Genomic DNA, 15,133 nt, shown 5'->3' with positions numbered 1-15,133 from the left:
AAAAATGAAATTAAAACAATGTATCTTTATTGTGGATTTTCTTTTCTCAAGTGTAATATTTCAACTATAATGCACAAATCTATAGCAAGTAATATGTTAACTTTCTTCAGACAGGAAAAATGTTCATTAAACTGTCACGTCAATTTGACGTATTCAATTTTAATGTGTATTCACAAGTATTATGTGCATTTTTTAAATATCAGCACAGTTTTTTTTTTTAAAAAAAAAGAGCTTCATATAATGGTCACACCCTGCTTTTTTTCAAAACAATTTGGTACAAAAGCTGTGACGATATGCAGTGAAATACGGTAATCTATATGCTAATGAGCCCAGAGATCTCTAAATCATCAATGTGTTAATATCATTGTTACCATTACAGGCTAGTGGCGCAACTGAATTAGACAATCCTGGCTTCAGTCCAGACGATGCGAGCCCTCCACCAGCATACTCAATGGTGATGGAGGAAGCAGAAAATTGCCCACCGCAGAGTCCATATAGTGAAAGCAATAGCAACCAGTCAATAGAGTTTACAAATCCTTGTTTTGAACCTACATCTATAGATGGTTTCATAGAAGTGTTGCTTCGCAATGCAAGAGGAGCAGACGGGGCATGTCAGTTTGAAGACTGCTACAATCTTGAGAGTCGTAACAACAGTGCAGATTGGGTGCAGTTTTCCGATGACACAGGTGATGACGTTAGACTGGCAGAAGTAACAGATCAAGGCCTACCCAGTTTCTTCAGCATTTCAGGAAGTCTGAATCCAGAGGATAATTCTTCGCTCTCAAATTCATCATAATCTTATATACGTAATTTATGATATTCAAGATGTATTATCACACCCGGTGATAAGCATTTCTTCTGCGTGTACATCACTGTGATATATACTGTCGTTGTTGTGCTCATTTACAATAATGTGGACATTCTTCAGAATGCAGAATTAAGATTATGCGAGGCAGAAATACAATTGCGTGGCTTGGGAGTAAAACTTGATAACCCACAAAAGTATGAAACTGAGAAAAAAGCAGATCAAAGTTTGTCCATTACAGGTGTCTTATGGGTTACGTAGATGTTCCTGTGTGTTTGTGACCATCAGTGGTTACTGAAGGAACTTTATTCACTATTGTACAGCAACTAAATCCAATCTTAACTCAATATTGAATCGAGTATGGGTTATCAAGTTTTACTCCTGAGCTGCTCAATTAATAATATAGTTATATAATTTTGTTACGGACCGAATAACATGGACAATACTGACAACTCTTAACGGCATTAATATATCCTAAATTTTATGTGTATGTATGTATGTGTAGCAAGAACATGCACAAAAAAGTGGTATTTCATGTCACACGTCATAACAAATTAAAAATGAGAAAACGTTTGTCTTCCAAAAACACACATCTTGAACTTTAAAAAATTATGTTCCCTGTACATTACTCTGATAGTTGTGCAACCCCCTCCCTCTCCTGGGTAAATAGTTTAGTTCACATGACTACACATGAATTGTTACCTATCTAATAACTAAGCATTGTGATACTTGAGTACTGGGAAAATAATGTAGAGCATGGGTCTCATATATATTTAGATCAGCAAGTAATAAGTTTCACAACAATAATGCATGCACACACATTTATTTACTGTGCTCAGATCTTAACTTCATTTCTGTTTGCAGGAAATGTTTTCTTCATACAATTTCCTGTATTCAAACTTTCCATTTGGAACTTCCTAGCCACGGTGGCCTAGTCGGTAGGGCTTCTGACTGCCACGTGGGAGACCCAGGGTGGGTCATCTGTCGGAATTTTTCCAACCTTGTTCCCGCATAAAGCAGCTTTGGAGCTCACCCAGCTTCACACCAATGGGTACCTGGGGGTAACCCTAGGGGGTAAGGGTGGCCAGAGCATGGCGATGATCACATGAACTCCAAACTGGCGGAGATGGAGAATGTGTTGAACCCTACCCCCACATCGGTGACATGTGCACCGGGAACTTTACCTTAACTATCATTATTATTACAACAGAACCATTGTAGTGTGAAAGGGGAAAGGTTGATAGTAGTACTTTGACTTTTCGGTGTCATATTTTCCAGTAGTTTCACATATCCTTTTATGATATGTGACAAGTAGCAAGTATTAAAATTAGATAATATTTTTTTGTACTTGTAATTTTTATGCATTCCTTTTATGTGTATTCTTAGAACATTTTCCCACTGCTGTAAGTCAATGAGCATTTGCAGAAGTATAGCAGTCTTAGGTAACTAACTAACTAACTAACTAACTCCCTAGCCTTCTTAAACCTGAAGGTTCATGGCTGCAGCAACACAGGCCTTCCATCTTTCCCTATCTTGAGCAAGTTCTATATACTCTTTTCCATCCCTACCGATTTCCCTTAGGTCCATCTCAACGCTGTCCCTCCATCTTTGTCTTGACCTTCCTACAGGTCTCTTACCATCAGGTTTCCCAACAAGAATCCTGTAAACTCCTCTTTCCTCTCCCATTCGTGCCACATGGCCTGCCCACCTAAGTCTTCTTGATTTAATTATTCTAATAATATCTGGACATGAATACAAATTATGTAGTTCTAAATTATGTAGCCTTCTCCACTCACCTGTCTCCTCATCCTCTTAGGTAACTTAAGCAGAGAATAATGGAATTCTGCAAACCTGCAGTACTCACAATTTGACAATACACTCTTCTTCTTTGTAAAAATCTGATAAATGACACACAAAATTATAAAATAAAACAACGTTCCAAAGATGGACTGACTGATTATTCTGAATGTGTTGGCATCTTGCTATAGATGCACCAAGCTTTCTGAAACCTTGGAAAATATGCGAATTATAGGCTTCCCCATAGTTTTAAGTAGCGATACTTGCGCCACTGCTCCTGTGCCAGGGTTTCAGATGGGTTGGTGGATCTATACTTACTTCTTGAGAGGCCTGTCTGACATTACATAAACCAACAGTTGAGAGACAGGTGAGCACTGGATAAAAGACAAACCTGTGTTTCAATTGCCAGACTGGAATATTCATTTGAGTTTACTGTATCAGTATATCAAAATAAAATTATCTAGATTCACAATAATAAGTTGTACAAAAATACAAATAGTAAGTTGTATTCCATCAACAGTAGTTGAATGCTACTTCAAGATGCCTCGATACAGAGACGATTGTGGTTATAAAACTGTAACTTCCATCACACAAATGTTAGCACAACAATGAACTGCATTAGCTGATTATGAATGGTACGAACAAAGTAAGTGGAATTTTATGGAAAAAATGCAAAACAATTGTATGTACATACTTGTAACTATTAAATCAAGAAAGGTTATCTTGCCAACATCTGTTCATTTCTTTGTTTGGTCTGAGATGGTAAAACACTATGAAAGTTGTACAGTGGAGCCTCAATTTTAGCAAGGAAAAAAAAAATATGTGTGAAAAAGTAAAACTGAGGAAAATTTTATGACATTCTGCTTTGTTGGGACCATCAAGAATGAATGTATAATTCGGGAAAATGTAAAATGAAAAAACGTAAAGTCTGGGTTCCATGTATAATAAACTATGGAATGCAATTAGTAACTGCTCACAAAACACAAACTTCTAATTGTTTATGAATTTTCCGTGAACAAATGTGAGGGAGAGATGAGCGAATGTGTTGAAATGTGAATAATAAAGATATTTCTTAAGCTTTACGAAGGCCTTTTTGATTTAAAAACAGATACCGCGGGAAAAGCCTATGCAGATACATAACCATTTGCATTGTCTATAAAAATGATCTAGCATGCCAAAAGTTGGTTGTTGGTGCTTTAAACTTTAGCTGACGGAGTCTTGTCTCTGTAAAGACTCTCTGAATGAGAACTTTTCAAACTTGTCGCACATATCTAGGGTTGTGCTAGATCCCGAAAAGTTGGGACTGGGATCAGGAAAGAAAAATTCCAGCCCCAGATGGTCATTTTAAAAAGTCATTAATCCATTACATTTTCTGCATTGCAAGTGTCTGGAACTTATTGGAAATTGTTAGTTTTTATTGCAGAAATGCAAAAACAATCACTTAAGATGAAAATGATGCGTGGAATTCTAGATTTCGAGAGCCTTGGGAAATTTTGAACATTTCCAAACGTAGTTTGGAAACTGCAAATTTTTCCTGTCCCAATTACAAAAATTCTGTCCTGCACACCCCTACAAATATCATAGCTGTCGCAGAGAGCTGAATTATTTTGCATCAGATGACCTTTTCTTTTTCTTCTTCTCCCTTTTGCAGTGATAGAGCTTTTATACATTGTACCTCCTGGTAATGAAAGTTAAAGGAAGAAGAAAATTGAAATATTAAAAGAAAATGTTGTTAGGCATGCTCCTGTGGCCACCACAACAGACCGTAGTGAATGAAAAATGCAGTATGTAGAAGTGGTACATTCCTATTACCATGCAAAGTTTCTTTGAAAATAAGACTCATACTTTGCGAGGGGAAAAAGTAATAATTGCAAAAATAGATAATACGGGAACATACTGGTGCCTATAAAACTCTCTAGAAACAACTCACTGCCTACTCGCACTCTAAATTAAAATAATCTCATCAATGTACCCATGCACAGATTTACCACACTCTCAAGATACTCTTTGCTGGTTTTTCTTGTATGTACGCATTGCTTGCATTGTAGAATTATTTCTCTTGTAGTCTACGGTTATTACAAGCATAAGAAAACAGTTTATCGTTGTGAAGTTTCAGGAGAACACACGCTCCCTTCATCAGACATTTATTTTCATTTTGACTAAAGAAATGTCACAACGAAAAACTGTTTTCTTATGCTTGTAATAACCGTAGACTACAGGAAAATAATATTACTCTTTGCTGTTTTACATGTGTGGAATTGTATGTTAGTGTTATTACAAAAAGATCTGTTGCCTCTGAAACAGACAATTTCACACAGGCACTGGCATATGCAGATTTTTTTTTCGGAGGGGGCTAGAATTGTAAATGTGGACATTACAAGGTTGCATTCTAGAGGGGGGTACACTGTAAAATATTTCTTAAGTACCATTTATAACCTTTATCTCAAAGATTGTTCAAAGACAAAAAATTGCAATTGGCGGTTATTTTAAGGTGGTGTTTCAGTTATGACTTTCGTTTCCTGCTTTCTTTTGAGTATTTTGATTTTCTCAAAATTTTGGGTGGGGCTGTAGTCCCCCCCCCCCCCTTTACTGTGTATGTCAGTGCACATAGATAAAACAGCAAGAATATTGATATACCAGAGACCAGAGTTCTAGTCCTCCGATGAAATTTCTGTGTAATGAAAGAGAAAATGTTAACAGTGATCTTTAATGAAACACGCATGCCTGCTTTGATAAATTTATTCCTGAAAACTGCTCTACAAACCATAGAAAAAATGTAGTACCAAATACCTGACCATTATGCATCTACAAAATGTATTTTTTTAAAAAGCTCCAAAGCTAGAGCAAACAATATAAAAACATCGCTACTAAAAAATATTAACATCACAATGTTTTGATTACTACTGGTCACTATTTGCAATGCATTGACTACAAATACTAACAAAATAATGTAAAGCATTTTAGAAAATGGTAAACTAAACCTACTGAAATGAGTAATGGAAAAAAATAATTATATGAATAGGGTCATGGGTCTCACTAAAATATCTTAACAAGAATTTGCACCATGCATTAACGATATATACATGTCACATTCGTAAATCAGTCTTATTTACAAGCATGTACATTTAATTAACAAGCTTATTTTGTGAATTATATTTTCATACCTCTAAATAAATGTTAAAGAATTTGACTAGACAAGCTTTCCTGTCTTTGCCTGTTGCAAGATATTTGACTTAAGGCATCTCGAAGATATACTTTTCAATTTCAGAAATAATTATTCCATCAAATATTTTGGTGTGTGGAATCTATATTGTACTCATTTCTGATTTACAACAAAAATATAAGAATTAACAATTTCATTATTCATACCCATCATAAACTCCCTTAAACATTACAAAAATATTCTGAAGCTCTTTTTTTTCAGTTTGTACAAAATATGGAAACAATGTTCTATATTTAAACATACATATATCAATGTACTCATTGGTCATTCACATTACTACTATAAATATTTGAAAAAAAAAACACCACTTTTACAAAATGCCACTAATGCAATTAGAGGAAATTAGCCATCACTAATTTGCAGTGTATCCTACTATAGACAGATTGTTTGCACCAATCATTTAAAGTTCTACAGCATGTATTTGCCTTGTACATCACATTCATAGAACACATTTCCACTATACCTGACCTACAGAATAACATGTATCACGCTCGCAACTTGAGACCACCCACTTTGATATTTCACTAGCATGCCTGGGATTGGGGATCTATAATGGTGTGTAAAAAAGAACATTCAACATGGAAAAAAGGGAAAAAAATAACCACCGAGTGCTGATCCTCATCTGAAAGGGTGCATGCCAGTTATATAGGCTGGGCGATTGAACCATGCAATCACAAAAGTACTACCGCTAATGTTAATATAACCCATATTTCAGAATTTTTGCTTTAATATGAAAACTGGGTGGGAGTGGCACAGTGAATGCTTACTGAAAATGTACCACTTGACAGGATGATGTTTTAACAATTCCTAAGTAATGTACAGGCCTTGCCTCACTTTTGTAACAATAGCCAGAGTGTTACTTGAAAGTCAAGAACAAAACATTAAAATACAAATAACATTTCTCTGTCATCTTTGAGGATTGTGAGCATGGAGAAACTTAAAAGGTTGTTACAATAGATGATTACTTTTGTTGCAGGAACGCACAAACATTTCAAACCTTACTTGTCACATCGGGCAATGCCAAAAATACATAGTTTCCTTCCTGGCCAGGATTTGCAAAGATGTGCAGTGTGTCCAACTTTGATTAACAGCAACCATTCAAAAACCCTGTAATATTTCTCGGCAACAATTATGAGTGTCAAAAAGAGCAGCAAACTAGACAGGGCCATTGAGCTGTGTATTGCCAATCCAGTGTCAGGCTGGCGCAAGGAAATTGTGTTCAACGAAGAAGACACTGTATGCAAGACTGGTAGTGTTCAAGTTTACAATTTTCAACAAATATCTTCCCTGCTTTGCAGAAATTTCAACGAAAAATGCAGGCTCGACAAGAACTCAAACCCGGGTCTATGGCATACCGTGCCATTTCTCTACCACAGAGCTAAGGAGCCTGCCTGGCTTTGCCTGATTTTTTGCTGCTGCAGTTTTAGGCGAAGCCAAGCCAGCTCAGTATGCCAGAGATCAAGGTTCGAGTTCTGGTCTAGCCTGCATTTTTTGCTGATAGTTCTACATAGTAAATTTCCTGTGTGTACCAAAACTTACTGAATTTTCCCTGGTGTTTTTAACATTGATTTGATTGGTCAGAATGTACCAAGTGACTGTACACCACACTGTAAACTTCTCCCAAATGTAGTGCAAATGGTGCAGGCCTGAAATACACCACGTGACACCAAATCAACGAAGTAGAAGACTGTTCACTTCATAACCAACTAAACACGTTAGTGCACAGTGAACTAAACAGGACTAATGTGTTCAGTACTGTGAGATAATGTACGGAAATAGTAAGGTAATCAAAGCAAACTCACCTAACCCCTTTCCTTATGATCTCAGAATAATGTAATCAAAACTTAGTTTTAAATTTACCTATCGACAAATGAAAATGTGTAAAATAAGCAAAACTTTATAAAATTAAGAAAACTTATCCCAGGAAGGCACCAAGCTGAACCAGGGAGCATTCCCATGCTCTAAATCTAAATCTTTAGCCTGTAATAAAAAATTCAAAAATATTTGCAGAAATTTTAAGTAACAGTAATGATTTCTTGCAAGTGTTATAACAGTATTAGGAAGTATATTAGAATGCTGGAAATTATTGTGGAGCTAAGTTCAAAGCTTTGAGAAACTAATTAGCACAGTTAAAAGTGTCACTAAGTACAACTTACAGGAGAAATTGTGATTTGAAAAGTATTTATGGATGTAAATATGTATGCATCAGTCCACATCCAAGACAACATTAATCTAATGGCTCCTTGTAAAAAAAAAAAAAAAAAAAAATCACAGTAGTATATGGAAGGGAAAATAATTATCCAGAAACATCCAGCAAGTAATCGCAAAGACACTGATGTATGTGTTAACAAACAAATAAAAATCGAACCATGTAAAAAATATGTGGGTAAAACTTCGATAAGATCCCAACGGATTTCTTCATTTTTACACAAGAAGCTACTTACGGAAATGAGTTTCTGTAGCATTTAGAAGTTCATGCAGGTATTTTCTTTCATCGTGGAATCTATTTCACCGGGAAATCATGTATTTTTGAACAGAAATATCTCTCCGACATACAATTGTCGTTCCTTTCATTTCCTTGCACTACGTGAACCAAATGTTGCAAATGACATAACTCCCTATCAGTGTTTCCAACCATGCCGTTTTTTGCAAGATGACAATTTTAATTATGTTTGCATAACATAACCGAACCTAACCTAACCTTGCCGTGCATGGTTTGTGGGGCTATTCATGAATTGGGGCTATCTGTGAATGGTTTGTGGGACTAAGCGTGCATGGTCCTTGGGGCTATCTGTGAATGGTTCGTGGGGATTTTTTGGTTGACGAGGTTGGAAACACTGCATACCCAATGATGATGTACCACGCTAGTCAAGCTGTCTCACCATATTGGGTAAGATTATCGTATGAGGGAAACAGATTCCTTCAAATTTACAGGAGAAAGTACTTACGGAAATCATTTTCTTTAGCGTTGTGGAAGTTCCTGAATATAGATTTGATCCATTTTAATGTGAATGCGTGTTGTTTTCTGCGAAAATCTCTGTCTGACATGCTGTTTCTGCATGAGAGTGCAATGTTCCGTGTGTTAAGATGATGCAACCCCGTAGCCAGTGTTTCAGCCTCGCCGTGTTTTCACTAGAACCACGTGTCGAGTATTTTTAATTTTTTTTTTTTAAAAATGCTTGCCTAACCTAACTTAACCTAACCTTACCTTACGGAAAATGGTTTTTGGGGCTAACGTGAATGGTTTTTGGGGCTAACGTCAATGGTTTGTGGGGCTAACGTCAATGGTTTGTGAGGCTAACGTCAATGGTTTGCGAGGTATTAGCATAATTTCAAATCCGGGCACGAAAGTAGATATTTTCCAGTGAATGAGGTTGCAACACTGCATAAATCGACAAAACACTTTCAGAACGCCCCCTAAACCAGTACGCTATCACGGCCATAATGTGTTACAGATTTGAAACAACAAGTAACAGTAGGTACTCGTAAATAGAAAAAATAGACATTATCTTAGTTAGAAATTCATTATTTCACCTTAAGAAATGTTCCGCATTCAAAAATAACACGTTAGCAATGTAAAGAAGTCCACAATATATGATTCGTAGGTGTTTCCCTCATATGATAATAGTACCCCATATTGTGTTACGGAAGTGAAATAAGTAAAAACAATAATTACTCATGTCACAAATTGAAATTATTTTCGTGACAAAAGCAAATTACCACCTTGAAGAATCTTTCGTAATGCAGAATACGTAAGTACGAATGTTAAAAATTAAGAAAGAATGAGTCAGACGTCTTGGGACCATACCGAAGTTTTACAAATGCGTGTGTACTATGATTTGTTCGGAATTAAACAATGGAGACTTGGGCAGACTTTAGTTTTATACAGACTCGTCTTGACATTGCATTCTATTTTACTTTATAACTATGACACACTGTATTATCAACTGACACACACTTTCACTTATGAACATGGTCATCTTTATGTGCATTCTTTACTAGTAGGAATACTGACTGCATCCTGTAATGATAATGATTAAGTAAAATATTCTCCAACAATCACATCACTATATGTTACTAATTACTAAGTACCCAGTACTGAGTACTGTACCCAGCACCTTGTTGATTATTGCTTCCTGGTATGTGCAGTTTGGAGAAATTACGGTTGCATTCGTAAAGCGCCATCTAGACGTATAACCTCTCCATTCAATATTGGGTTAAGTATAATGCTTTCGACAAGCTGAGCATATTCATCAGGTTTCCCTAACCTCTGAGGAAATGGTACAGTCTTTGCCAGAAAAGCTTTTACTTTATCTGGCAAAGCTGCCAAAAGTGGAGTGTTAAAGAGTCCTGGTGCTATTGTACAAACTCTAATACCCTGAGTTGCCAGATCTCTTGCTATGGGCAGTGTCATGCCTACAATAGCTCCTTTGCTGGCTGAATAAGCTGCTTGTCCCATTTGTCCATCATAAGCTGCTACACTTGCAGTGTTAACAATAACACCTCTTTGGCCATCTTCATTAGGTTCATTTCCCCCCAACAAAGCACAGGACAGTCTAATGACATTAAATGTTCCAACTGTATTAACCATTAAAACTCTAGTAAAATCTTCTAGTTTGTGTGGGGTGCTTTTGTTAAAATTGTATGTCTTAAAAGCAACACCTATGCCAGCACAGTTTACCACAACATTCAAGCTGCCAAAGTTCTTCTTTGTAAGCTCTAGAGCATTGAGGATATCATTCTCAGATGTTACATCTGTTGGTGCAAATATAACATTTTCACCTAATTCTTTTGCGACAGCCTCCCCTTGTGATGTGGGCAGGTCACAGAGCACAGCTCTTCCGCCGTTTCGCACAAGTCGTTCAACAGTTGCCCGTCCGAGTCCTGAAGCTCCTCCCGTTACTAAACCAACAACTCCTTTCAACATATTGTAAAATAACTATGAAAATGACTGAAGTAAAACAATCACTGACAGAGAACTCGACTACCTAGTTTAGGCACAACTATTTGTTACAGATAAAGTCTTCTGAATGCACTTTGGAATGCAGAGATATGATGGACAGGACATGCAAAGTTCCCGCAAGTCACCAACACAACGCAGCAGTAATTCTGTTTGTTCAGAGCGTGACAAATTGTCCATGGCTATTTTAACTAATTTTATTTATGTAATGGATCCTACATGTTTATAAGGACAGTGTTTTTACGTATGCTTGTGCAGAGTTTGCCAGAAGGTTCATTTTTAGCGTTTCGTTTTATTTCAATTCTTGAAGCTCTCGTTACGAGAGAATTAACATGGGGATGGACAGTTTGCTTCGTTATGCCTATATATTTCATTCTACATTTACACCGTAATTGAATTTTGCAGATCATTTCAATGTCTTTATCGGAAAATATTGTTACATATGTTACTTTGGTATCTTTTGATATCTTTGTAACCAATTAAGATCTTTATTTAACAGTTAGTATATGTAATATATTATTGTTGAAATTCGTGCGAATCGTTAACCAGAGTGGTCCTATTATTGCGCCTGGCGATTAGGTTTCGTTTTATTTTACTATTAGACATCTGACTAACATGGTGCATCTCAGATGAATTCTGTGGCTCTTGATAATTGTTTATTCTGATGATAAAAATGTATGAAAAACTCATTTATAATACATTCATGTGTATATATCGGCACAGCAACTAGTTTATTCGGGCAGGTTACTGAGGTGAGTTCCTGAATGCTGAAACAACACTATTCTCGTATGTTACTTGCACTATTTTGTTTTAACTTTCATCTCTATGAAAGAAAGTAAACGTCTTAAAATTGGATTAATTTGCTGTGCTTGTAAAATGCCTTGCACTGAAAATAATCATCAAACCTCAATAATTCAATTTGCCGGCCTGACTTTCGATTGCTAGAAACTAATATCTTTATTATATATGCGTCTGTACTACAACATGCTAATTCTCTACAGATCCAAGTGATTATACTAAAAAGGTGTCATGATAAAAGCGCTATTAAGATAATCAAATCAAACAATCCTAACTTAAAATGTATGAATAGTAGCACCCCAAACGCACACGAGATATAATGCTAGGAGCACAAAACCTGATGTAGGCATGAGCATATATAAGTGGTACGGAAAATACAAAAGAAACTACTTACGGAAATGAGTTTGTCTAAGGTTTACAACGTTCGTCGAGGTATCTTCTTGGTAAATTTCTCGTATCGGACAAACTGCTGAAATTTGCTAGTTCATTTAATTTGAATATTTGTACTTACGTATTCTGCATTGAGAAACATTGCTGAAGGTGGCATTTCGATTATTTCATGGAAATAAGCTCTATTTGCGACATATCGAGTAAGTTTTCTTCTTTTCTTTTTGCCTTCGGTAACACGCAAAATGGCGGTCACGGTTTCACTTTTCGTACTCGGCATGCAGTGTTTCCACCCCACTGCACCCAAAAATACCTGTTTCCACCTCACTGCACCCAAAAATACCTATGTAGCCCCACAAACCATTGATGCATAGCCCCACGAACCATTTCCAGTAAGGTTAGGTTAGGTAGGTTCACGTATAGGTTACAATAGTGAAAAATTGGTTTCGAAAAAAATATGCATAGCCCCATGGACCATTGACACATAGCCCCACAAACCATTTGCGGAAACGTACCTTCTTCAGTTACAAAAACACGTGTTTGGAAACACTGACCGGGATTACATCATCACACACAGGCTACATCCAAATGGAAGTATATGGATGCAAGAGCTTTCATGCATCGGTCACACATTTATATTGAAAAATAGATGATTTACCGGCCAAATTCAATGAATGATGCGAGAAAACACTTCCCCGAACTTCCACAAGTATAAAGAAACTGCATTCAGTAAATAATTTCTCCTGCAAATTTGAAGAAACCCGTTTGTCTCATACAAGAAATTTACCATTTTCTTTCATCGTGGAATATATTTGACCAGGAAATCATGTATTTTTCAAGAGAAATATCTCCGACTCACAATTGCCATTGTTTTGATTGGTAACAGTTTCATAGATCGGAGACACATTAAAATCTGATATTTTGTGTTTCGCATGGTTCGTATTTTCCAATTGTGTATTGTGGAACATAGTTCATGCTGCCATTAACTTTTTACACGAAAACAAATGCAATTTTTCACATTCTGAGTGCTTTTTTATTTCTTTCTTCGCTTCCGGAACACAATATGGCGGGCACATCTTGACTCATGTTGTGGGTATGCAGTGTTTCAAACTTCTGCACCAAAAAATACCTACTATCGTGTTCGTCACCGGTGGAAATTATACATTATGCACGAGTAGCTGACGGATAGCCCCACGAACCATACACGGATAGCCTCATGAACCATTCACGGATAGCCCTATGGTTATGTTAGGCAAGCATAGTAAAAGAAATGGGAGTTGAAACACTGACAGAGGGTTACGTCATCAAATGTACGCAACATCTGGTTGTCGTAAGGCAAGCAAATGAAAGCAATGGAAATTTTGTGTCGGTGAGCTATTTCTCTTGAAAAATACATCATTTCCCGGTCAAATATATTCCACGATGAAAGAAAATACCTCAACGAACGTTGTAAACCTTGAAGAAACTCATTTCCGTAAGTAGTTTCTTGTGTAAAATTGAAGAAATGTGTCTCTGATGTATGAAACTGTTACTGTTTTCATTTGCCTCCCGTACCTAAACCAGATGCAGCGTACGTTTCATGACGTAACCCCCCCCTGTCAGTGCTTCCAACCCCCCTTTTTTATTTTCACTGCTTGCCTAACCTAACCTTATCGGGAATGGTTCGTTGGGCTATCAGTCAGCTACCATGCATAATGGTTCATGGGGCTATCGTCAGCTACTGTGCATAAAGGTTCATGGGGCTATCAGTGAATGGTTCGTGGGGCTATCCGTCAGCTACCCGTGCATAATGTATAATTTCCACTGGTGAACACAATAGTAGGTATTTTTCGGTGAGAAAGGTTGGAAACACTGCATACCCACAACATGAGTCAAGATGTGGCTGCCATATTGTGTGTTACGGAAGCCAAGGAAAGGAATCAAAGAAATCACTCTGTATGTGAAAAATTGTGTTTGTTTTCGTGTTAAAAGCATAATGGCACCTTGAACTATGTTCCGCAATACACAATTGGTAAGTACGAACCATGCAAAACACAAAATATCTGATTTTAATGTGTACTAAACTGTTACCTTTTATTTAATCCTACACTGAATGTTTGTCTCATATTTACATAAAATTAATGAAAATCATTCTTCAAAGGAAACTTAAATCAATTCCCATTTCTAGGTATGTGTACGTATCATCTTATTTGGATCAATCATATCTTTCCTTTCCATGTAAAAATTGCTTTTTTATTATTTTTTTAAACTTTATTATTAACCTGAACATAACTATTGAATTAAATAAATAGTAATATTCCATTGGAATTGTTTGGTATAAAAGTAACTGGAGAGGTTCATGTTGTGATAACCTTCTAGGATCCAAGGCACTCAGACTATTTGGGTGGCTCAGTGTCACAGGTGACTAAGTGCCAATGGTCTATTTTGAGCTATGCAGTCCAGTGAGCAGTCAAAACTACTCTTGTGTGTTCCAAACAGTGATAGGAACGATTTTACCTGTCTGAAGGTCCAGAAACATTAACAAATCTTGCTCAAAGGTCCCAGATTTTAAATGTATTACCATTTTACCATTCGTTTTCTCAGAACTTACTAATGGCACTTAGTCGACTGTTGCACTGAGTCATCCATTTAGTGGTTGATAAATGGTATGAGAGCCATGATTCATTCATGTCTAGTATTAACAAATTAGGTTTCAATATATATTTCCATGAGATATCCATCCACCCCTGGTTTTTCAGGTGGTACTAGTTAACTATCCACAAACAGATTTCTTCATTTTTACAGAAGATACGACTTACAGTAATAAGTTTCTGTAGCGTTGTTGAACATCTGGAGGGTGTTTTCTGTCATGTTGGAATGTGTCATAGCGGAAATTCATTATTTTTGTTGAAAATTAATTCTCTGACGCACAATAGCCTTTGGCACGTATTCCTTCATAGATTGTCGTGCTTGTGTTTTGTCGATTTTCATTGGGGATGCAGTGTTTCCAACTACGCCATTGTTTTCCGAAAATATGACGTGTCGTGGATGCGTGGTGAAATTCATACTGGGTGTGGGAAACCATTGACGGATAGCCCCAAAAACCATTCACAGATAGCCCCATGAACCATTTCCGGCAAGGTTAGGTTAGGCAAGCATAGTTAAAATTTTGTTCGTAAAATGA

At 36.7% G+C, this 15,133-nt stretch overlaps 3 protein-coding genes across 5 annotated transcripts in view; 2 read left to right on the top strand and 1 right to left on the bottom strand.

Moving 5' to 3' along the window:
- Positions 1-1,780, top strand: part of LOC145985319 (uncharacterized) — a 33,531-nt gene extending 31,751 nt beyond the window's left edge. For both annotated transcript variants that reach the window (XM_083120146.1, XM_083119574.1), the window contains exon 6: positions 380-1,780. In XM_083120146.1, coding sequence (XP_082976272.1) covers positions 380-796 — 417 coding nt within the window. In that variant the 3' untranslated portion in view covers positions 797-1,780. The remainder of the gene's footprint in view (positions 1-379) is intronic.
- A 3,546-nt stretch (positions 1,781-5,326) lies between these two features.
- LOC145992101 (3-hydroxyacyl-CoA dehydrogenase type-2-like) lies at positions 5,327-10,904 on the bottom strand. Its single transcript, XM_083128338.1, has one exon. It carries the CDS (start codon positions 10,750-10,752, stop codon positions 9,985-9,987), a length of 768 nt encoding a protein of 255 aa, XP_082984464.1. The 5' UTR covers positions 10,753-10,904; the 3' UTR covers positions 5,327-9,984.
- A 361-nt stretch (positions 10,905-11,265) lies between these two features.
- Positions 11,266-15,133, top strand: part of rdx (BTB/POZ and MATH domain-containing protein rdx) — a 254,487-nt gene continuing 250,619 nt past the window's right edge. Inside the window, exon 1 of one of the 2 annotated variants that reach the window (XM_083128308.1) lies at positions 11,266-11,283. The gene's annotated coding sequence lies outside the window, so the exon portion shown is untranslated. Of the gene's footprint in view, positions 11,284-11,358; positions 11,538-15,133 lie in introns of those variants that run through there. The other variant, XM_083128299.1, reaches the window with a different exon arrangement.

This window comes from Lepisma saccharinum, chromosome 1, assembly GCF_977018435.1.
Source record: "Lepisma saccharinum chromosome 1, izLepSacc3.1, whole genome shotgun sequence".
In the NCBI taxonomy this organism is placed as follows: Eukaryota; Metazoa; Arthropoda; class Insecta; order Zygentoma; family Lepismatidae; genus Lepisma; species Lepisma saccharinum.
Note: the sequence above shows the minus strand (reverse complement) of the source record. Positions and strands in the feature narration are given on the sequence as shown.

Coding starts and splice junctions, on each gene's coding strand:
- LOC145992101 (XM_083128338.1), bottom strand. CDS start 10,752: ATGTTGAAAGGAGTTGTTGGTTTAGTAACGGGAGGAGCTTCAGGACTC.